The sequence below is a fragment of the Nymphalis io genome, chromosome 30, assembly GCF_905147045.1.
Source record: "Nymphalis io chromosome 30, ilAglIoxx1.1, whole genome shotgun sequence".
NCBI lineage: Eukaryota > Metazoa > Arthropoda > Insecta > Lepidoptera > Nymphalidae > Nymphalis > Nymphalis io.
In genome coordinates, this window is record NC_065917.1 from 1,044,659 (window position 1) to 1,070,322 (window position 25,664).

The 25,664-nt window shown below is 38.0% G+C and overlaps 1 protein-coding gene across 1 annotated transcript; it reads right to left on the bottom strand.

Annotated features, from left to right (window-relative positions):
- Positions 1 to 713: 713 nt before the first annotated feature.
- LOC126779947 (zinc finger protein 57-like) lies at positions 714 to 25,366 on the bottom strand. Its single transcript, XM_050504163.1, has 15 exons — positions 25,030 to 25,366; positions 22,315 to 22,428; positions 21,415 to 21,624; positions 17,517 to 17,676; positions 11,865 to 12,001; positions 5,154 to 5,282; positions 4,651 to 4,739; positions 4,265 to 4,387; positions 4,085 to 4,192; positions 3,351 to 3,471; positions 3,050 to 3,132; positions 2,013 to 2,130; positions 1,632 to 1,736; positions 1,305 to 1,439; positions 714 to 824 (listed from the first exon to the last, which is right to left on the bottom strand). Exons 1-15 carry the CDS (start codon positions 25,126 to 25,128, stop codon positions 747 to 749), a joined length of 1,809 nt encoding a protein of 602 aa, XP_050360120.1. The 5' UTR covers positions 25,129 to 25,366; the 3' UTR covers positions 714 to 746.
- Positions 25,367 to 25,664: the final 298 nt, after the last annotated feature.

Genomic DNA, 25,664 nt, shown 5'->3' on the forward strand with positions numbered 1-25,664 from the left:
CTTATCAAAGTAGATAAATTTATTAAAGTTATTGAAATCAAATTATTTGCAATAAATATTATTTTGTGAATATCCCTTTTTATATAAAAATCAATTTAAGTTTTTAATAGTTTATTAATTATTAATAATAAAACTTTCCATCCTGTTCCACTTAATTAATGCCAAAAGTATATATCGAATCAGGATTAACATCTTTTTTATCTCGTATTCTCATAAATTCGCTACCAGTTGTCTAATGAAACGACTATATAAATACCATTTAACAACTATTTCAATTGTCTGCCATTCTAATGCAGAATCTACATCCAGACTTGGACAAAATGTAATCAGAAGAATAATAAACGATTATGATTACAAATTTTGATTGTTTCTGAAGAGGGCGCGCGGGGATGCTCTGTGACACTTGACTCACTAAGTTTTATGATTACTTTCGTTTTATTGTAATCGTGATTAATGATGACACATTGTAATCGTTAATAATAAATCTGATTACATTTTGCCCAAGTCTGAACGCAGTGATTATATGCTCTGTGGCTAACAGTTACAAAATATCGAAATTGAGCTAAATATTTATCATAAAAAAACACCTTTGTCGGTTTTTCTTTTTTACGTCTTAAAGCCAATCAATATACTTATTTTTTACATAAAATGTATTTTATACTTGAAATAAAACAGGGTAGATAAATAATATTATTTAAAGAAAACAAATAATCAAATTATATATATATTATTAATCAATAAGTACATTATGTGAGTTCGTTGGACGTTTGCGGCGGTGCCGGCACGTTGATGTTCCAGTCTACTGCCATACGGCTGCGGCCACACTAGATAAAGAAAAAAAACATTTTTAATTATAATAATACAATAATAATATCCTCAAACATTATTCACACACGGCCATCTGATCCCAAACTAAGCAGAGCTCGTACTATGGAAACCAGACAACTGATATACTACATATACTACTTTTCTTCTGCAAACACATACTTATATAGATAATTACACCCAGACTCAGGACAAACAGACATGTTCGTGCACACAAATGTGTGTCCTGGGTGGGAATCGGACCCACAACCTTCGGCGTAAAAGGCAAGTATCCAACCACGCCAAATAATTTCGAACACACACTGTATACACTTACTCTCATAGTGCGATGGAAGCGATAAAACAGGATTTGCGTGCTTTCTAACGTAACGGAGGTGTAATAATGATGGTGGGTACAGGCATAAGTGTCATAACATTTCAATCCCCAAGTTTAGTTTATTTTTTACTTTGATTAGTCACCACCCTCCCCCAAAACTCACCTTAGGCTTCAAGTGTACCAGCTTGTTGTGGTTGTAGAGCGCGGCCTCGTAGCCGAAGGCGGCCGGACACTTGTCGCAGCGGAAGGGCCGCTCGCCTGTGTGCGTGCGCAGGTGCCCCTCCAGGCTCTTTTTGGTCTGTGCCGACATTTATATACTTCATGTACATAAAACTTAACATTATTCTAATACATACAAATAGGCAAATATAAAACAATCCAGTATATTTCTCCCATCAGTTATTTCTTTGAAGTGGTAGTGTGGTGTGTGGTAGTATGGTGTGTGGTAAAGTGGCGTGTGGTAGCATGGTGTCTCGTGTGGTGTACTCACGGTGTAAGTCTTCCCACAGACGTCACACACGTGATTGCGCGCGAGTCGCGCGTTGCGGTGCAACATTCGCATGTGTGTCCGCAGCACGGGCCTGGACGAGCAGGTCTGGCGGGCACATAACTAAATATTAATATACATTATATTTATCTCGGATTAATGTACAAACAATTAGTAATGTTAGTATTAAATTTTCCTACCGTACATTTTTTTAGAGTAAAATATAATTCATATCGTACGTCACTAGATGGCGTTGATTAATTTATTGAAATTCGTAAATCGCAGTGTCAAGTCTTTTGTAAGTAGTACGTAAGTGTATTGTTAATGTTACATGATTTGATCAAATTCATTAATGTAGTACATATAAATTCATCATGTACTCACGAAGTTGCAGCCGGCGACGGAGCAGGCGATGGGGGTGACCTTGAGGTGTACGGCGAGCTTGTGCTCCTCCAGGCGGGTCGCCTTCACGAACTTCTTGTCACACAACTGACAAGCGTATCTATATACGGACACACACATACACAATCATGATTACATACTCTGGAAAAAACATATTAAGACACATCCACAAAACTACGGAGCGTACGAACATTTTAACATGAAACATCGTTAAAAAATTAAATCAGACCATAATGTACAACGATAAAAGAAATAGAGATGAACAACACTTCGATTTACACATTCCATAAGATTCGCCAATTTTTCTACTTTATTGTACACTACAAACAGCTCTCGATTAACACAACTTCCTACTTCCATTGAAATAGAGTAGACGAGACACCATGCTACCACACGCCACGCTACCATACACCATAATGCAACACACCACACTACCACTTCAAAAATAAAAGAAATAACACAACTGAGCTGACAAAGTTATTGATTAAAGCCGAGATGGCCTAGTGGTTAGAACGCGTGAATCTTAACCAATGATCGTGGGTTTAAACCCGGGTAAGCACCACTGAATTTTCATGTGTTTAATTTGTGATTATAATTCATCTCGTGCTTTACGATGAAGGAAAACATCGTGAGGAAACCTGCATGTGTCTAATTTCAATGAAATTCTGCTACATGTGTATTCCACCAACTCGCAATGGAGCAGCGTGGTGGAATAAGCTCCAAAAACCTTCTCCTCAAAAGGCCTTAGCCCAGCAGTGGGACATTCACAGGCTGTTATTACTTATAACACGACACTGTTACACTTAACTACTTAAATGCACTTTAGTTTTACTTACAAAGTTTCGATAACAACTTCGCCGACATTCAAAACGAATGCCACAGATTATTTATATGTCGATCGATGACGTCATGACAGTTCAAGGTCAAACGTTCAAAAACAGTTTATAAAAGCGAATGGGGGGAAGAAGACGGAATAACAGATAGAGCGAGAGAGGTAGACGAATATTATCCGTACGTACTTGAGTTTGGCCGGGTCGATGTGTTTCAGATTGTACTTCAAGTGTTGGTTGTACGACATGCGGTTCTTGAAGTTCATGTCGCACTGAAACAAAACGGAAACGATGACAGTTATTTGAAGCGGATGTCACACGGGATGACTTATTTTTTCGCAATTCATCTCGGGCACGAAAACGAGCGAGTGTCTCATGTACCAGGAGATCATAAACAGTGTGAAGGTCTTACCCAATGATAAGACACCAATCTTGGGCTTTGGAGCGAGTGTCTCGTGTACCAGGAGATTGTGTACAGGAGAGGACTCACCTGATGACAGTACAAATGCGCGGACTCGTCATGCGTCACGAGATGGATCTCCATCGCCTTCTTGAAGAGGAACTTCTTCCCACACCGAGGGCACTCGTATTCCTTCTCGCCTTTGTGAATGCTAAAAAAATATTTTTTGTTAAAATCATAATATTATCCCCACCCAGGACAGATATTTGTGTGCATGAACATGTCTGTTTGTCCTGAGTCTGGGTGTAATTATCTATATAAGTATGTATTTACAAAAGAAAAATAGTATATGTAGTATAACAGTAGTGTACAAGCTTAATTTGAGAACAGATGGCCGTGTGTGAAAAATGTCCCAGGATAAAAAAAAAAATATATAAAAATTCCTAATTAGCGCCCCATTGGGGTTAGGGCTTTGTGCAAGTTCGTCTGGGTAGGTACCACCCACTCATCAGATATTCTACTGCAAAACAGCAGTACTTGGTATTGTTATGTTCCGGTTTGAAGGGTGAGTGAGCCAGTGTAACTACAGGCTCATTAACATAACATATCAGTTCCATGGTTGGCGGCACATTGGCGATGTTAAGGATGGTTTCTACAGTGCCAATATAGGCAATGGTCACCACTTACCGTCAGATAGCCCGTTACCAATTAATCTATTTTAAATAGTAGTCAGTCTAAGACACTAAGACTGTTGTTTCCGTAATTACACTACAAGTGGTAAGTGGATCGTGTCACCCCGTTTTACTATCGGACTTGACACTTACAAGAGGTGCGTCCTCAACGAGGTCCGGTCGCGGAAGGTCTTCCCGCACAGCTCGCACTTCTGCCGCTCCGAGTGGTTTTTGACGTGGTTTCGCAATTTTCCTAGAGATCTGTCGAGCGAACGATATATTATATTACTCGGTGCCCCGGGGGACAGCAATGATATCTATCGCAGCGCTCACGTCTCGACGAGGCCGCACACGGAGCAGGTGTGCGTGGGCGTGTCCCCGCCGTGCTCGCGCGCCACGTGGTCCGCGCACACCGCCGCGCGCGACCAGTCGCAGCCGCACCACGAGCAGCGCCACCTGCACAGCGGCACGGAGACTGCTAGCGCGCGCACACACGCAGCTAGCTGTGCGCACGCGTACAGTCCCAGAGCGCCCCCCCCGCGCCGCACACACACGCAGCTAGCTGTGCGCACGCGTACAGTCCCAGAGCGCCCCCCCCGCGCCGCACACACACGCAGCTAGCTGTGCGCACGCGTACAGTCCCAGAGCGCCCCCCCCGCGCCGCACACACACGCAGCTAGCTGTGAGCACGCGTACAGTCCCAGGCCCCCCCCACTCACCGCACGCGGTGCCGGCGGCGGTGCGCGGCCAGCGCGTGTCGGTCGCGGCAGCGCACGCGGCACACTGAGCACTCGGCGGCGCCGGACGACTGCACATGCAACGATTGTATTCACCGTTCGCTTTACGTATAAAACCGCAAACGTTGACATTAAGAGACGGCCCCCCTCTCTTGCACGGTCAATGCGCCACCAATCTTGGGTTCGATGGTATGGCTCGCGTGCCCGCCGTTACACTTCTCGCTCTCCAAATCGGTACACAGCAATATCAAGTATTTCCTGTTAATCTTTTATACGTAGTACATAATAAAGTTTGACCTTAAAATCACATTAAATAGGATTCAAAACCCATCAGTGCCTTAATCAGTGGCGCCAAGTTGGTCTACTAGATGCAAGCCTGACAATTTTCTTGTTGTACGAAAATGTGATATTGAGCGATGTTAATCTTTGCCTAGCAGTGGGCAACATTTATTACTTTAGACATATATGCCTGTCGTGTCACGCACAGGATCGTGTTTCTTCATGTGGTCCTCCAGCTTGCAGCGGTGGTTGAACCCGAGCGCGCAGTCGTAGCAGCGGTACTCGTGACGCGTAAACGACTCGCTCTGCAGTGCGCGCTGACGTTCCGCCTCCACCTGCGGGGAAAGAGGGAAATGGGGGTGCAGTGACGTAAGCATATAACTCGATGAAAAACTTTTATGTATAATTTAAGTTCAGAGTAACAATCCTACGAATTAATTTAATTTAAGAAGAACTGCAAAACTTCCAAAATTGGTATCATCCGCGTTCGGTGAGACCTTCTCTCTGTATATGATCTCCTGGTACATGGGACACTCGCTCCATAACCATAAACGTAAGAGGGAATATATTGCCTGTGTGTGTGCACACCTTTGTGCACTATAACCTGGGTGTGAAGTTCCCAAGTCTCCGTTGAGAATGGATATTGTTCAAGAAACCTCTCAGGATTTCATATGGTCGCTGGCTAGTCGATATTCGTCTGTAATTCGTTTCTGCTAAGGTACAAAATTCGACGGCAGCTTGAAGATGAAACAATACCTATATGACTCATATTGTTCGAGTTAAAGTTACAAATGGCAGCTCGAGCGCGAGCTTGTTTACGATACGCACGCGTTTCGTCTGTTTCGACCGATCGGTTAATATTATTTATTTCACATCTACCCTCATATGTAAAATATGGAAGAGAATATATGTGAAGATGACAATTTCGTTAATTTGAGCGATAAAAGTGTAACTGTACTGTAACAACCTGTGAATGTCCCACTGCTGGGCTAAAGGCCTCCTCTCCCTTTTTTGAGGAGAAGGTTTGGAGCTTATTTCACCACGCTGTTCCAATGCGGGTTGGTAGAATACACATGTGGCAGAATTTCAGTGAAATTTGACACGTGCAAGTTGTCTCACGATGGTTTCCTTCACCGTCAAGCACGAGATGAATTATAATCACAAATTAAGCACATGAAAATTGGTGCTTGCCCGGGTTTGAACTCACGATCATCGGTTAAGATTCACGCGATTCTTACTGGGTCATCTCGGCTTAAAGGATGGCGATAAAAGTGATTCTGAGGTTATTAAAGAATGTGAACGTACGTTACAAAGTATGAGAGAATGTGAAGGAGGCCAAACTAGGTGCGCAGAGAAAAGAAAAGATCGAGAAGAGGACTATAATAGTGATGATGGTTTTATAGCTGTCACAAGAAGGAGTTCAAAACGGTTAATAAGAAGTGACTCTGCAACCCAAAAAAATCTATCGAACGACGTAATACCGAATACTTCTGAAATATGTATGACTTCTTTGAGTGAACTTCCTAAACAAATGGCTATGGCTAGACTGTTAAGAAACGAAAATATTACAGGCACTGTGAAAATAAAGTACAAGTCACCATATAAAATTTTGTGTTCAATTTAAGTCAGAGCAAGACGCAAATAAATTATTAAATTGTAAAAAAAATTGAAGAATTGAATTACCGCTGCCAAGACTTGAAAATAGAGTATCATATGGACTTATTAAAGGAGTTGATATGGATATGACGGAAAAGGAGCCTCACGATATTTTGGAATGTGATTGTGTGATTCAATCTGTAAAACGTCTAAAGCGCCTAAATGAAAATGGAAAATGGATCGACAGTGAAAGTATTAGTCAGTTTTAAAAGTACTACTCTTCCGCAAAGTGTAGTTGCTTTTGGTTGCAGAATGCAAGTGTCTCCTTTTGTTTTTCCCGTTACCCAATGTTCAGGATGTTGGAAGATTGGCCATACTTTGAAATTATGCCCTTTAAAGAAGATGATATGTCCTAAATGTGGAAGCTCAAAACATTCAAATTGCGAGACTGTTAATTTGAAGTGTCTCAACTGCAAAAGTACTCATTTTGTTTTAGATAAGACTTGTCCATTTTTTCTAAAAGAAAAAGAGATAAGGCTGATAATGAGTAAAGAAAATATTACATATAAGAAAGCATTGCAAATTTTAGCTGACGTCAATCAATCTGAAAAAAATAATAATTTTAAAATACGTCAAAATAATGAAACACAAGAATTTAATCCAGTTATGAGTGAAGAAAACCTTATAAATTTATCTAATCCTCATTATAATAAAAAATAACATCTAATAATAAGCCCCATAACGAAAATACTACCCCAGATAGTGACGAAAAGAATCTGAAGACCTTAATACAAAGAAACAAGTTGAAAAAGCGGTGCCGAAGAAAAAGAAGAAAATGAAGACAAATTCAAAATTGAATAAAGACCAAATTTCAATAACTAAAAGCTCAGAGCAGAAGACAGAAGCAGCAGGAAATTCAGGGATGAAAAATGAATTTAAAAAGTTATTAAATAAGATAAAAACAGTTATTATTTCAAATACTTAATTAGAGGAGAAAATTGTAGGTGTAGTTGTAGCTATTTTTGAAGAATTTAAGCGATTTTTATACAATAGCTTTATTGAGGGAAAATGTTTTGAAAGTATTTTTAATGTTCTTAATCATGGATAATTCTAAAATATTTAAAATTAATATGCTGCAATGGAACGCTCAAAGTCTGAGACCAAAGGTGAGACTTTTGGTTGAACTTTTATTACAAGAAAAAATCCATTTGGCTTTAATTAGTGAATCATAGCTGAATCCAGAAAAATTGATTTTTATGAAGGATTATAATATTTTCAGAAAGGATAGAACTGATTCCTACGGAGGGGTAGCAATAGTACTACACAAGTCTATAAAAAATACAGTTGACGAGGTTAACATTTCGAATAGAGGAATAGAAATTATTTATGTGAAGTTATTTAACTGTAAAAGTCTAGAGAATATATTGTCAGTTTATTGTCCTTCTTCAGTAAATACTAACAACTTCGATTGGGATGAATTATTTTCTTGTTTTCGTAAAAAGACAGTTATAGTAGGCGATTTTAATGCACATCAAGTGACTGGTCTAACAAAACTGATAGCAGATGAATACAGATTAAAGATTCGGCACTTAATGTGGCTTCATTCCCCTCAATAATGGTTCAGCTTGTTAAGTGTATTTGCAACAATCATCTCTGATATAGCAGTTAACGCTGATTGGAATATTTTAAATGAAAACTTGAATAGTGATCGCCTTATAATCAAAATAACTTTTAATATTCTAACTACTCGTTCATATTTGAAGAAACGTAACTTGAAAAAGATTAATTGGGCAAAATTCCCTTCAGCAATCGTTTTGTAACTTGGATTTTGGGATTTTTAATGACGACATCCAGTTGATGTACAACTACTTTATAGAACAAATTTTTGAAGCTATTGAAGTAAGCGTCCCTCTTATTAAAATATGCAAAGTTTAAACCTCGTAATTATTGGACCCCATCTTTATCGTTATCTATAGCTCAGCGAAGGTTAGCTCTTAATCAGTTTCGAAACAACCCGACTCCGGATAACTTGAATAAATTGGAACAAAAGATAGAGGAAGCTAAGGAGACAATTCAGAAAGCAAAAAGTGCTAATCGTCATGCATTTTGTAACTCTATTGATGAGACTATATCAAGTACAGAAATGTGGCGTCGAATGGGTTGGGTTAAAGGTTTAAAGAGAAGTGGTATAAGGGTAACTATGGAGAAACAGGAAACTTTATTAAAGTCATTAACTCCAGCGTCGGCAACTAATTCTAGGCCAAATTTCTCATCGTCAAATAACATTCTTGAGTCAGACTTCACATTTGAAGAATTTGAAAATTGCCTTAAGAAAAAAGACACCTCTCCCGGAGAAGATGAAATAATCTATTCGATGATATAGAAATTACCGCAAAGTGCAAAAAAGGTTTTACTTCATATATTTAATTTACACATCAGGATATGTCCCAACCAATGGCTCAGTATCCGTATTTTATCTATTCCTAAGCCTGGCACTAATAACTATGACTTAAAATTACGACCTCTCACTAATATCATGCATCTGTAAGCTATTTCCGAGATGGCCCTGTGGTAAGAACGCGTGAATCTTAACCGATGATCGTGGGTTCAAACCCGGGCAAGCACCACTGAATTTTCATGTGCTTAATTTGTGATTATAATTCATCTCGTGCTTTACGGTGAAGGAAAACATCGTGAGGAAACCTGCATGTGTCTAATTTCACTGAAATTCTGCCACATGTGAATTCTACCAACCCGCATTGGAGCAGCGTGGTGGAATAAGCTCCAAACCTTCTCCTCAAAAAAGAGGACAGGAGGCCTTTAGCCCAGCAGTGGGACATTCACAGGCTGTTACGGTTACGGTAAGCTATTTCACTTAATGATTGCAAAACGCTTGGAATGGTATTTTGAGAAAAGTCGTATTTTTTCACCTTATATGGTAGGTTTTAGGAAAAGTCATTCTTGTTTAGATTCGTTGTCAAGGTTGATAATTTATATTCAAGCGGGATTTGCCAAAAACATTCTAACAGTGGCGTGCTTCTTAGATTTAGAAAATGCATATAATAACATTTTAGTGGAAAAAGTTCTTAATACTCTTAATGATTTAGGTTAGAAAATTTTATAAATATTTATGGAACTTCCTTAGCAATCGTCGATTTTTTATTCAATCTGAAGAGGGAGCCAAGATTTTTAGGAACGCTAACAGAAGTTTAGCACAAGGAGATCTCTCCTTCTCTATCCTCTTTCGCCTTTATTGTTTAATATTGCAACACATGAAATATGTTTTTCTGGAGAGGTATACATTTCACAGTATGCTGACGATTTTGTATTGTATATCAGTGATAAGGATTTAAAACGATGTGAATCAAAAATTCAGTCAGTTTTAAATACTATTGTGATGAAATTAAATTCTTTGGGATTACAGATATCAAATAAGAAAAGTAACTTTTGTTACCTTAGTAGAGGTGCAAGGATAATTTTACCTTGTCTTAAAATAAATGATGTTCCCGTACCTTCAGCAATTTACGTTAAATATTTAGGAGTCTGGTTGGACAGGAGTTTGCGTTGGAAAATACATATACAGGAAGTTGTTAAAAAGTTCTTGAACATAATAAAAGTTCTAGCTGGTCCTTCATGGGGAATTCATCCTAAGCATCTGCGACGCCTTTGTTTGTCTATTATCAGAAGCAGAATGGATTACGCTAGTTTTTTGATAGGAAATTCTTCTAATACACACCTTTCTAAACTCGATAAAATACAAAATCAAGCTCTTAGAATTATAGGTGGTTTTTTAAGGAGCACGCCAATCCATGTTATGGAAAGCGAGATAAGTTTACCACCTTTATATGTTAGACGAGCTTTTTTAGCACATAAATTTGTCCTTAAGCGCATTTCTCTCTCAAAGGATGTTTCATTGGAAATTTTACAAACCATGAGTACCCTTCAAACTAACAATTTTTGGTTAAACAAAAAGAAATCTTTATTAATAAAAGCCAATGTCAAAATATATAACATTCACTCGTCAGAGCTGTTGGAAATGTTCTCCTTGCAATTTTGGGTTTCACAGATTGGAATTAAAAATCTTATTAAAATTAATCTCGATGATGTTAAAGGTCCAAAAAACAACTAAGGCATTAATTTTTTGAAACAAACAACTACTTCATATCTTTTTTTTTTTTTTTTTATAGAATAGGAAGGCGGACGAGCATATGGGCCACCTGATGGTAAGTGGTCACCAACGCTCTTAGACATTGGCATTGTAAGAAATGTCAACCATCGCTTACATATCCAATGCGCCACCAACCTTGGGAACTAAGATTTTATGTCCCTTGTGCCTGTAATTACACTGGCTCACTCACCCTTCAAACCGGAACACAACAATATCAAGTATTGCTGTTTTGCGGTAGAATATCTGATGAGTGGGTGGTACCTACCCAGACGAGCTTGCACAAAGCTCTACCACCAGTAATCTAGAACAGGAATATAGAGATTGGTATAGAATTTTCACGGATGGTTCCAAAACTGATAATAACCTTTTAGGTGCTGCCTTTTATGATCCAAATTTAAATTGTGAGGGTTGTTTTAAAATAAATGAGAATGTCTCCATAATGACATTGGAACTCATTGCGATCTCAGAAGCAGAAGCATTTGGCTCGATGCGCCTCTGGATATAAAGGTATACCTTTATATCCAGAGGCGCCTTTGATATTTTTAACAAAAGTACATGATTTTTTTAAATACAATCGGCAACTGAGATTGCTATGGGTACCGTCTCATATCGGTATACGAGGTAACGAGGAGGCCGATATGCGAGCTAAAACGACATGTGTTGTAGGAAAGATTTTCAATATTAAACTTAGCTTTGCAGAAGTTCTACCTACATTTAAGGCTGCAAGTTGGCTTTTATGGCGAGAATATTTTGACCGACGCTCAAAAGACAAAGGTATATGGTATAAAACGATTGTAAATCAGCCTCCTCAAATTCCATGATTCGAAAATGTTAAAATGAATAGGTCGCATACTAAAATATTATGTAGACTTCGCTCTGATCATTAACAATTGGGCCCTTGTAACAATTTCCTTTTTCTCATAAAAAAGGCTGATTCCCGTAATTGTAATGTTTGTGGTATGATATATATATAATACATACATCATGTTTTAGTAGAATATAATAAATATAGAGACCCTAGGGAACATTGATAAATAGATTTCAGCTATGTCGGTTAAATGTCGGAGTTATGCAAAGTGCTTTATCAGATCCCACGTTTACAGCGGCAAAAGAAAAAGTGGTTAAAAAAAAGAAAAAAAAAATGGCAGCTCACCTCCTCCCAGGTCAGCACTACCATATGCAGCTGATCGCTGCTGACGTTCAGCTGTTGCAGCTTTTTGCTGACTCGCGCGTTCCGCACCACCCCTGGGGACGGCTCGCGTTTCGTGTCCTTTGTTGAGTTTATTTTATCTGTGGTAACAATAATCGAATGCAATTAAGGGGGGGGGGGTCTTTGCAATCTCAACCGAAGGAACGATAGCAAAGTACTGAAAAATAACCATCCGACTCTTGTACATTATATCTATGTAGGTATGTGTGTTAGGATTTTCATTCAAGTAAATAAAGCCGGAAGTAATTCGCGTGATTGTATTTTCGATAATTTTACTCATTATGTATGTATGTACTCATATTGTATAATCACTGTACACAACAAATCATGAAAATTGGGGGAATGACGAGTAATTAAGGGTGTAAGCCCGTCTGGTACCACCCACTCATCAGATATTTATTTATTACCGCTAAATAGCAATAATATTGTGTTCCAGTTCGAGGGGTGATCTAGTGTAACTACAGGCACAAGAGACATTCCAATGTATATAGGCGAGGTCACAACTTGTCATCAGGTATTACCAGACCGCTTACCTATCAATCAACAGCCTGTAGTGTAGTATATAAGCAGCTGACACATGGTATTGAGAGCAGTAATAAATTTATCTTCAAACCTTAAACATCTACTTTATTTACCTAGTCCCGTCCTTACATGGCGACCCTGCCATTTAAGGTTCGGTTTCGGGTTCTAACGAAGTGCAGTATAACAATATAATGTCGCTCTGTGTAATATTGGACATTCGTGTATTTAATTGTTCGAACGTTAGTAGCGTCATAATACAAAATGGGCAAAGAACAAAGTAAAGAACAAATTGTGGTTGCACAAAATGCCGCAGGAGGCGTGAATTCGGCCGACGTGGAACTAATACACCAAAATCAGAAAGTGACAAATATAATTTTGGGTATTTTTCTTTTACTTTTAATTTTGGGGCCAAAGTTTGCCATATATAAATTATATAAACGCTGCCACATAAACTGGATGCGTCAGGAGATGGCCAGGAGCGCTTTCAGACGTTCGAGGCGTGGACCAGAGACTGGAGAAAGAAATCAGGAACGTGTCGTTTAGCCTGGAGACGCATCAATAGATGCTTATAAAAAAAATAGGAGTGTAAAAGTGTGAAAAATATATAAAAGGAGAAGTGAAATAGTGTCATCAGCAAAGGTGTTATGGTATTATAGACAATAGATTTATTCATATTTTATCATTATTTTTAAGTGTATATTTTTAAGCCGTTTCTTAAGATTTAAATGGATTACACGCCAAATAGTTCATTTAGGCCGATGCCGAATCAAACATCTAGTTTATACCACCGAGGAAACAATAGAGGATCCACAAGTAATTCTCGAGGACGCGGACATAATTTTGAACGTGCAGTATCGCGAGGTAGAAATAATAACGGTAGAAAACAGCATGGGTATCTTATGAATCAATCCCAAAACGATATACAGGTTACTACTTCGGAAAATAACCAAAACTTAGAGTTTTTTCGATCCTAACTTTATTCTAGCATGCAATACATATAATAATTTCGTAGAGTTTACAATATTAGGTACCAAATATAGAATGCTAGTTGACACGGGCGCCTCGATGTCAGTGATTAAATACGATGTAATAAGAGATAGGAATATTCCAATACATACAAAACGCGTAGCCGTAAATGGTATTGGTGGCACCTCGTACACCGAGGGCTATGTTTACATACCGTTTACCTTATGTGGAATAGAATTCAAACATAAGTTTTATGTCTTAAAGAATTTGCCTTGTATTCAAGATGGTTTAATCGGACAAGAATTTTTAACTAATTATAATTGTGTATTAAATTACGAAAATAATACATTTACTTTAAATAGCTTCGACAAACCAATTACGCTCTCCTTAGGTTTAGGAAAATTAGGTAAAAATACATTTATAAAGGTACCTCCGAGGTGTGAAAAGTTTTTTCAAGTTGATTCTTATTTGAATGAATCGTGTGTTATATTTCCCAGAGAATTGTGTGAAGGTGTATTTATCGCTGGAAGTATCTGTCAACCGAAAGAGGGAAAAATATTTATTCAAATTTTAAATACTCGCGAAACAGAAATTAATCTTAGTTATTTTAGGCCTGAAATTGATTTATTATCGAATTATAATATTTGTTCGTTTAACAAAGAAAATTTGGACGGAAAAAGAGTTCGGAAATTATTATCATTAATTAAATTGAATCATTTGAACAAAGAAGAAAGCATTAGTATACAAAGTATTTGTGCGAAATATGCTGACGTATTTTTCTTGCCAGGAGACAAGTTAGGTACGTGTAATCTTTACGAACAAAATATACAACTAAAAGCTAATACGAATCCGGTCTATACTAAACAATATAGATTACCGTTTTCTCAACGTGATGAAATAGAAAAACAAGTTCAAAAAATGTTGGCCAATGATATTATCGAACCCGCTAACAGCGAATGGTCTAGCCCAGTACTATTAGTACCTAAAAAATCAGAAGATAATAATAAAAGCTGGCGTTTAGTGATAGATTTTCGGAAATTAAATGATTGTATAATGCATGACAAATTTCCCCTTCCGAATATAAGTGATATATTAGACTCACTTTCAGGAGCTATTTATTTTTCTCAATTAGATTTAACACAAGCTTATTATCAAACGAAGCTAAATGCTGACAGTAGGAAATATACCGCATTCACAACACCGTCTGGCCAGTATCAAATGACCCGTATGCCTATGGGTTTGAAAACCAGTCCTGGTTCATTTTCACGCTTAATGACAGTAGCAATGTCGGGACTTAATTACGATAAATGTTTTGTATATTTGGATAATTTAATTTGTTTCGGAAGAAATTTAGATAGTCATAATAAAAATTTGTTAGATATTTTAACAAGGCTTAGAAAAGTTAATTTAAAATTAAATCCTGATAAGTGCGATTTTCTTCGAAAAGAAATTTTATACCTCGGACACGTGGTATCAGCGGACGGCATTAAACCAGATCCAGAAAAAATTAAGGCGTTAATTAATTATCCGGTTCCTAAAAACGTAGACGAGCTCAAACGATTTGTAGCCTTTGCGAACTATTATCGAAAGTTTATTCCGAATTTCGCCCAAATCTGTATTCCATTAAATGATTTATGTCGTAAAAATGTAATATTTAATTGGGATAAAAACTGTCAAAAATCATTTAGTACTTTAAAAGAAATGTTAATGAGCCCTCCAATATTACAATATCCTATTTTCGATTATAATAACACATTTATACTACAGACAGACGCCTCAGGGTATGCAATAGGTTCGATTTTATGTAATGCTGATCGTAGACCAATAGCTTACGCCAGTCGTAGTTTAAATAAAGCTGAACGTAGGTATCCAACGATTGAGAAAGAGCTTTTAGCGATTGTTTGGTCTGTTAAATATTTTAGACCGTATCTCTATGGACGAAAGTTCATTATAGAAACGGATCATAGACCCTTAATATTTTTATACAATATGACAGATCCTTCCAGTAGATTGTTAAAATTTCGGCTAATACTTGAAGAGTATGATTTTAAGGTTACTTATGTGAAAGGGTGTGATAATGTAGCTGCAGATGCATTGTCACGCATAGAAATTAGTAGTGAAGAATTAAAGGCGATGAATGATCATATTTTGTCAGTACTTACAAGGGCACAAAAGAAGAAGCTTGATGAAAAACCTTGTAATTCTACTTCGGTTTCTAATATTTCTACTGACGATTGGACTGATCACCCAAGAGTTGTAGAGATGTTAAAACTACCGAAGTATTACACGGAGTTGGTATTTGTGAATGAAGAAGAATGGAGAAAGTTTAAAAAATGCGTATCATTAGAGCGTGGTGATTATGCATACTCGTCGTCAAATCGTACAATTTTTGTGAAACTGTTTACCCAATCCCAGTGTACACGAGCTGTCTCTGTGAGGGAAATGGAATCATTTTGTATCGATTTAAAAATAAATACGTTATATGTAATAAAAGATGAGAATAATTTTCAAATAATTAAAGAGCTAGCTCAGGTTATTAATAAAATGCGTAAGTGGTCCGGACCCCGTTTATGCGTAATTAAAGGAGTTACAAAAATTATAGACGACGATACGAAAAGAGTTATATTAAACGATTATCATATCCTGCCCACTAGCGGACACGCAGGAATAAGACGTATGTTAAATAACATTCGTAAAAAATATTTTTGGCCAGGATTAGAGCATGATGTTAAGCTTTTTGTAAAAAAATGTAGTAAATGTCAACGTTATAAATATTTAAATACCATAAAAGAACCTATGACCATAACGGACTGTGGAAATTCAGCTTTTGATAAGATTTATTTAGATTTGGTAGGTCCATTGACAAGAGATAATAATTATAATTACATTTTAACGCTCCAATGCGACCTCACCAAATATGTCGAGGCATATCCGATAGCAGGTAAGGATGCGCGCACAGTAGCTACAACTCTAGTAAATAATTTTATACTTAGATATGGCATCCCTCGGCAGATCGTGACCGATAGAGGAACTGAATTTATAAATTCTACAATGGAAGAGGTTTGTAAAATTTTAAATATAAGTCAATTACAGTCTACAGCCTTCCACCATCAGACCTTAGGATCACTTGAAAATAGTCATAAACATTTAACATTTTATTTAAGAATGCAAGTTAACAGTCATAGTCAGGAATGGAGTTCATGGATTCCTTACTGGTGTTTTTCGTATAACACTTCTGTACACTCGAGTACAAAATTTACTCCATACGAATTAGTGTTTGGCAAACAATGTAACTTACCAAGTAATCTTAGGTCGACAATAGATCCAATTTACAATTTTGATGATTATGCAATAGAACTAAAATACCGGTTACAAAAGTCACAAAATGATGCTAAAACAAACCTCATAAATTGTAAAATTTTAAGAAAAATAAAATATGATAGAAGTATAAACCCAGTGGAGTATAAACAAGGAGACTTAGTATTGATTAAAAATGAAAATATTAGCAAACTTGATCCATTATATTTAGGTCCATATACAGTTGTTAAAGATTTATCACCGAATGTTGTAATTTTAGTCAATGGTAAAGAAAAAACTGTTCATAAAAATAGGACAAGACTTTATGTTGAATGATCATTAAACATATTGTTTATTAAGACTTGTGATTATGACTGTACCTATTATGATATTTGATATTAAATTTCAGCACTGCATTATTATACCTTTGTTTACATATTTGTTTTATTTTGTTTAATTATTATTATATTCAATTTTATTTTACTTTTTCATATTGTATTTTGATTAAAAAAAATGTTAATGTATCCAACATTTTTTTTTGTTTGGTAGGGCATGTAGTGTAGTATATAAGCAGCTGACACATGGTATTGAGAGCAGTAATAAATTTATCTTCAAACCTTAAACATCTACTTTATTTACCTAGTCCCGTCCTTACAAGCCAATCATTGTCCACTGCTGAACGTAGGCCTCTCCCAAGGTGCGCCAAAGCTCCCTGTCCTCCGCCTTCCGCATCCAGTTGGTGCCCCCCACCTTTTTAAGGTCATTGCTTACCTATATCATAACGAAAAAAAAAACTCAAATTGCACTCACTTTTATCACCAAATTTTCTCATTCCTTTATTTTTCTCTTCCTTCACAGTTTTCAGAGGTTCGTCGTCTGAGTCGTTGAACTTGTCGTCGTTGATACCGGACTCCACGTCACGTCCGGTCGCGTACGATTCTTGTTCAATTGGATCTAATTTAAGATCGATCTGAAAAGATCAGTATATATAAGTATAGATAAGTCGAGATGATCGTCGATTTGATGAATTCTTTCTTTCAAAAGAAGCCTCAGAGGAGGTGGACCTGGCGAAGCCCCGATAACGTGACAAGGAACGAGATAGACTTTATCATCTCGAATAAAAGGCACATATTTAGAGATGTTTCAGTGATCAACAGGTTTAATACCGGAAGTGATCACCGCTTGGTTCGAGGCACTCTAAATATCAACTTAAAAGCCGAAAGATCGAGAATGATGAGGTCTACTCTCCGACCTACCATGCTCCAAGCTGCTCAAGGCTCCGAAAAGTTCCAAATGGAACTTCAAAATCAATTCACCGCGTTGGAAACCATAAGCAGCATTGATGAGAGAACCGACACGCTGGTCAAAATACTGCAAAACACATCCCGCAAGTGTTTTCCGCCACAGAGAAGAGACAACGCACCAAAACTCTCTGCTGAGACACTCGAGCTCATGAGAAAACGACGAGAACTACCATCGTTTTTGTCAGATAAGGCCTTAAACCGAACAATAAAGACGCTGACGCGACGCGATCTCCGACGCTCCAATACCCGTGCCATCAAGGCTGCGATTGAGCAAAATCGGGGATCGAAAGTGTTCGCTCGCAAGTTTGGGAGGCCGCGTCTGACAAAACTTAAAACTGAAAATGGAGGGGTCTTTACCTCTAGGCCTGAGATTATCGGAGAAGTAGAGAGGTTTTATGGGCAGTTGTTCTCTTCAAGATCGGATAAACCCATGGGAATCAGTATTGATGACCAGCGCGCCCCTCTTATGCGCCATTACTCCGAGGAGCTCCCGGTCGTTGACCAAGGAGAGATTAGGGCGGCTCTAGAACAGCTTAAAAACAACAAATCTCCGGGAGATGACGGAATCACAACAGAGTTGCTTAAGGCAGGCGGGACTCCGGTCCTGAAAGAGCTAGCAAGCCTCTTTAATTCCGTCATCCAACATGGCAAGACCCCGGAAACGTGGAGCGGGAGTGAGGTGGTACTGTTTTTCAAGAAAGGTGATAAAACCCTCTTGAAAAACTATAGACCAATCTCCCTCCTGAGTCACGTGTATAAGCTGTTCTCAAGAGTCGTCACGAACCGTCTCGCCAGACGACTTGACGAGTTCCAGCCCCCAGAGCAAGCCGGCTTTCGATCAGGCTACAGCACCGTGGACCACATCCATACTGTTCGGCAGATTGTGCAGAAGACCGAAGAGTACAATCAGCCGCTGTGTATGGCATTTGTGGACTACGAGAAAGCCTTCGACTCCATCGAAACCTGGGCAGTGCTCGACTCATTGCAGAGATGTCATATCGATTGGAGATATATCGAGGTACTGAGATGTCTGTACAACGCCGCTACAATGACTGTCCACATCCAGGACTGTAAGACGAAGGCGATCCAATTGCGCAGAGGGGTGAGACAGGGGGATGTAATATCCCCGAAACTGTTCACCAACGCGTTGGAAGACGTTTTCAAAACGCTGGATTGGACTAGGTATGGAGTCAATGTAAACGGCGAGTACATCTCACACCTTCGATTTGCCGACGATATCGTCATCATAGCAGAGTCGCTGGAACAACTCACCGAAATGCTGCGTAGCCTAGGCGAGTCTTCCCGGTGTGTCGGTCTCGGCATGAACTTGGACAAGACCAAGGTCATGTTCAATAGGCATGTCGTGCCGGGACCGATATACGTCGAGGGGAAACCTCTCGAAGTTGTTAGTGAATATACCTACCTAGGACAGATTATACAAATCGGTAGGAACAACTTCGAGAAGGAAGCCGATCGAAGAATTCGCTTGGGATGGGCAGCATTTGGCAACCTTCGTCAAGTCCTCAAGTCGTCTATACCGCAATGTTTGAAGACGAAAGTCTTCAACCAATGCGTCTTACCTGCCATGACATACGGTGCCGAAACGTGGACACTAACTGCGGGACTAGTCCACAAATTCAAAGTCGCTCAGCGTGCTATGGAGCGAGCTATGCTCGGAGTATCTTTGAAGGATAAGATCAGAAATGAGATTATCCGGAAAAGAACCGGAGTCACCGACATAGCTTGCAAAATTAGCAGGCTGAAGTGGCAGTGGGCTGGTCACGTATGTCGTAGGACCGATGGCCGTTGGAGCAGACGAGTCCTAGAGTGGAGACCGCGAATCGGCAAGCGCAGCGTAGGGCGCCCTCCAGCCAGGTGGACCGACGACCTTAAGAAGGTGGCGGGCACCAACTGGATGCGGAAGGCGGAGGACAGGGAGCTTTGGCGCACCTTGGGAGAGGCCTATGTTCAGCAGTGGACAACGATTGGCTGTTGATTGAAGTCGAGATGGTAAGAACGCGTGATTTTTTTTTTTTTTAATATTAATAGGCCAGCGTTTGACTGTTGACTTGCCTGATGTTAAGCAACGACACGGTCTAGGATGTAGCACACTTGCCTATAAGAAACCTGTTTACTCTGGATTTGAAGACACCAACATTGTACCTATCGGGAAATACGGACTCAGGCAAAGCATTAAACAATCTTAACCGATGAACGTGGGTTCAAACCCGGGCAAGCACCTCTGAATTTTCACGGGCTTAATTTCTATTTATAATTCATCTCGTGCTTTTCGATGAAGGAAAACATCGTGAGGAAACCTACATGTGTCTAATTTCATCGAAATTCTGCCACATGTGTATTCCACCAACACGCATTGAAGCAGCGTGGTGGATTAAGCTCCAAACCTTCTTCTCAAAAAGGGAGAGGAGGCCTTAGCCCAGTAGTGGGACATTTACAGACTGTTACTTACTGAAAAGACGAATTATCAGGCGTGATATTGACATAATGTCTGCGATGACTCGTTAGTCCGGTCTAGTTTTTTCATTTTTATTTGAAACTTACAATAATACATTAACTAGTATTTTATAATACAAATATATATTATCTGTGTATCTACACTATACATCTGTCATCGAAAGTGACAGAAATGGAACGCGGGAAAATCGAAAATATTGAAATTGTCGCGAAGTGTGCGGTGCGTGTGCATGGCCAGTTGATATATGAAAAATAAAATGGTTCGAGTAGTTGATAAGGTTATCACGAGAATTTACGTATAAATAAATACAGTTCATACATCTTGCACGGTAGGCGTTAACTGACTGTTCGAGCGTCGGATGACGTCAGCGTAACATCAGTTGTTGTGAGTGCGTTAATGTGTGCGTGGAAACCAAATAATCTCATATCACATGTTTCATCTATTTTATACGTGACATTGGCAGAATATTTTGCGCTCTTTGCCTGCCTCGTTGGTCTAGTGGCTTGATATAAGGCCGCAGACCCGGAGGTCCTGGGTTCAATTCCTAGGTCGGGCCAATAAAAAGTTATTGGGTTTTTCTGTCAGAAAATTCTCAGTACCGGCCCGGAGTCTGGAAGTTGGAAGTGTGTACACTCCCGTGCCTCGGAAAGCACGTGAAGCCGTTGGTCCTGCGCCTGAACTCTTTCCGGTCGTGTCGGATTGCCGTCCCCTCGGATTATGAGAGTTAGGGAAGAGAGAGTGCACCTGTATTTGCGCACACACTTGTGCACTATAATATCTTCTGCGTCGGTTAATCTTTCTTGAGATTGGCCGCCGTGGCCGAAATCGGTCTGGAGGACAATATTATTATTATTTTGCGCTCAAATAGCATAGATACATGCCAAAAAAGGGGGAAAAAAATGTGTGCGTGAAAGGAAACAACACTCACCATCAACTCGCCTTCTCTGTCGTCATCGTCTCCATCCCTCACGTCACTGACTCCATTCGTATTATTGCAATCATTTTCTTCGTCTTCAATCTTAACGAACGCCAATGATGGCGTTTCCGGACTGCTAGCGTTTTGGCTATCATATATAATTTCATTTTTACACAGGCTCGTCGTGAGATTGGAGAGTGATGCTATCGTTGAGTGATGAAGCTGGAATTAAATTTGTTACTCTTAGATATACCGAGAGAAAAATGATTAGCATATCTGAAGTTTTTTTTTTTTTTTTTTAATTTATATGACATCCACAGACTTACCTATTGCCTATACACTTTTTTTTATTTTATTTTTTATAATGTAGACACATCGTGTGCTTATTACAGTATTTTAACAATAAATGCTTATAACTATAAAGTTCACCTAATGTTAAGTGGTCACCACTAATCATAGACATTTGTGTTGTAAGGAATATTAATTAATTACATTGTCTTGGGAACTTAGATGTTATTTTTTTTTATATATATTAGGAAGGCGGACGAGCCTATGGGCTACCTGATGGTAAGTGGTCACCAACGCCCATAGACATTGGCATTGTAAGAAATAATAACCATCGCTTACATCAAAAAAGCGCACCAACCGAACTAAGATGTTATGTCCCTTGTGCCAGTAATTAAACTGGCTCACTCACCTTTCAAACTGGAACAAAACAATACCAAGTACTACTGTTTCACGATAGAATATTTGATGAGTGGTTGGTACCTACCCAGACGAGCTAGCACAAGGCTCTACCACCAGTAAAATGTTGCAATTGGAACCTCCTTCAAACACAAAAATACTATTGCTATTTGGATGTGAAATATGTGTAGTGGATGGTACCACCAGGTAAACTATATCGATACTTACCATATAACTAACGAGTATGTCATGTGCATGTCTGATCTGGTGTTTGAACCTCTGAAACTTATTCAATAGTGCTCTGCACTCCCAGCACAATTCCAACTGATTTTTGCTATAATTCTGTAAAAGATATGTTTATTATTATATAAACTGGAACTATTCATATAGTATTTGGAACTCTTTCCTCCTCTTGCCTTGGACCTCCACAAAACCCCTTTGAACCCCTTTGAACATTGTAGACTAGTTTCCGAGACGTGGTACCCTATATAGGTTTTCTATGTTCTTTTCTGGACCCCCTTTTTTAACACTGGAAAAACGCATTACGCGTTTCCCCAACGGGAACAGTGAGGGGTATGTGAGGCGCGCCGGTGTCCAAGGCGCCGAGTGCACCCCGAACATCGGAAAACCCACTATAAAACCAGCGATACCCTTTCCGTCTTAACGAGGAGCGCCACGGGATCGCTTTAGCATGCTACCGTGGCGCTCTGACGGCCGGCCCGCCTATGCGGGCCTACATTCTCTGAAATTCTTTTCTGAACCCCTGACAATGTGTATGCAAAATTTCATGATGTTCAGTTGAGTTGTTAACATGTTAAGGGAAAACAAAAATAAACAAACACTTTCACGTCCATTATTATTAGTCGGTGACAATAAGCATTTATTTAACCGAATACAAAATCCGAACAAACTTAACCAAAGTATCATGAGTTCAAGTGTTTATAATTCATCTCATACTTGGAGAAGGAAAACATCGCAAAGAATTATATTTAGCAGCACTATATGTACGGAATGGGCGTCACCTACACAGATGGGCTTTCACTAAGCCCTATCACCATATTCTTTTTAAAAAAATTCCTATTTTCTGCTTAGGGTAAGAACTATATTTTGTCTAATAGTAAACAGGTTACATACAAAGTTGTTATATAACATCACAAGGTGGCTTATATTTAAATAAGCTATATGTGGACTCAGTCAGCAAATTGATCGGAAAATTCATAGGCTAATAAAATTTTACTAATATACGCTCAGTGGTTGAAATTCAACCATAAATCATCATTGAAAATTTGAGGAAAATATACATACATTTGCTTATTTCGAACATTTTATTTCTATAATTTTTTTTAGGAACACTTAAATCATCAAACAAAAAAAAAGTTAAATGTTTGACAACCAAAAAAGGTTTAGAAGTAATTTATTTTGCCTGTTTATATATAGAGGTACAGAAATATATTTCTAATTCAAGTAGAGTCTTATTAGCACTATTGAATGGTAACTGTACAATTTTAAATTAAATGTAGAACTATCTCTGGTTCATAGTAAAGTGCCAGTGAAAACAACCGGCAAGAACTTATGTTTTTAATTATAAGAACATAAACTGGTGGTTGGGCTTTGTGCAAGCTCGTCTGGGTAGGTACCACCCACTCATCAGATATTCTACCGCAAAACAGCAATACTTGATATTGTTGTGTTCCGGTTTGAAGGGTGAGTGAGCCAGTGTAATTATAGGCACAAGGGACATAAAATCTTAGTTCCCAAGGTTGGTGGCGCATTGGATATGTAAGCGATGTTTGACATTTCTTACAATGCCAATGTCTAAGAGCGTTGGTGACCACTTACCATCAGGTGGCCCATATGCTCGTCCGCCTTCCTATTCTATAAAAAAAAAAAAAAAAACTGACACTAGACTAAATTTAAACCAAGTGAAACTGTGAAATAGGGCTACTTGTATGATGATATTATTTGCTGAAACCATCTCTGAGACACGCTAATTATCATATATATTGATGGGCCATTGGCATGGTTGGTAGATACTTGCCTTTCACACCGAAGATTGTGTGTTCGATTCCCACCCAGGACAGACATTTGTGTGCATAAACATGTCTCTTTCTCCTGAGCCTGGGTGTAATTATCTATATAAGTATGTATTTACAAAAGAAAAGTAGTATATGTAGTATATCAGTTGTCCGGTTTCCATCGTACAAGTTCTGATTAGTTTTACATTAGATGGCCATGTGTGAATAATGTCCCAGAATATTTATTTATAAGTTTAGTGTATATTAGTATATTTATTTTATCTATGTAAATATAGTTTTATAAACATAGGATTTCATTATAGAAGGGAATGTGTTACTATAGGAATTATATATTTATTTGAGTTAGAAACTAATAAATTTATTTATATTTTTTATATTTATAAATTGTTTATCAATCAATCCTCCTAACAGATTTCGGTCACATAAGCCAATTTTAAAGGAGACTAAGCAACTATGCAAGATTTAAGGGCACAAGTATACTGCTAACATACACTGACAAAAATGCATTCTCTATTCATTCATCTCAAATGATGTTATTATAAAATTAAATTTAAAAATATTTAAATTTCTAGCTGTAAAATTTGTCCATATTTATTCTTAGCACTGAAAAGCATTGGTTTCTGAATGATTATAAGCAATTTGATAGAATTAAAATTTAATATTGAGTAATTAGATTTTCATTTAAGAAAACGTTATTGCCTTATAATAACAGCGATACTAATATCTAGTAAGGCTCACTAGAAGCTGAAAATATTAAATCGGTATATCTATTTTTTTTCAATTTTATGCAAAGAAAACAATTGTATAGAAACTTTTTTGTTCTATTGTGCTAATTGATAAAATTTTAAATTAATCTCTATATCTAGAAGTAATTGTTCATTTAACAATAAAATAATAATTTACTTACAATATTGATAAAACTGTAAAATAAATTTCTATCGGTCTCATCCACAGTCTTTAAGTTTCTATTTTTGCTTAAGCAACCTTCACAAACGTTGAAATTCATTTTAAATATTCAAATTGCACTTATTTTCATAATATTATAGTTATTCGATATTTCACATTTACTTTATTTATTTTGTTTATTTTCAATTGCATCAATAAAATTTTTTGACAGGTGAAAATTCAATTCTTTCAATGTAGCCATCTTTTAAAAATGTCAACTTTAGGGCTAAGGACTAAGCATAAAGCGGACTTCAGATATTTGCGATAAACACAGTACCAATACATCACGCTCTACCGCGCACATTGATTATGGGCACTGAAATATTAGCTACTGTTATCAGGCATGGCCTATGCCTATGATTGTGACACTTTAGGCTAGCAAAAAATAATTGTAAATATAAAGAAATATAAACGCTACGCTACCGCTTAACGTCATCGCTTTTAGATATGTTTGTTTATCTGTGAAATCTTAAAAATTTACTCATAAGCTCATTTAGGCAAGTTTAGAATATAATTGTTACCGTAAAATTGTAAATACCATTAGATTATAATCTATTTCGCGAGATTGTAAACTGTCGAATGATTGTGAACCGTAAA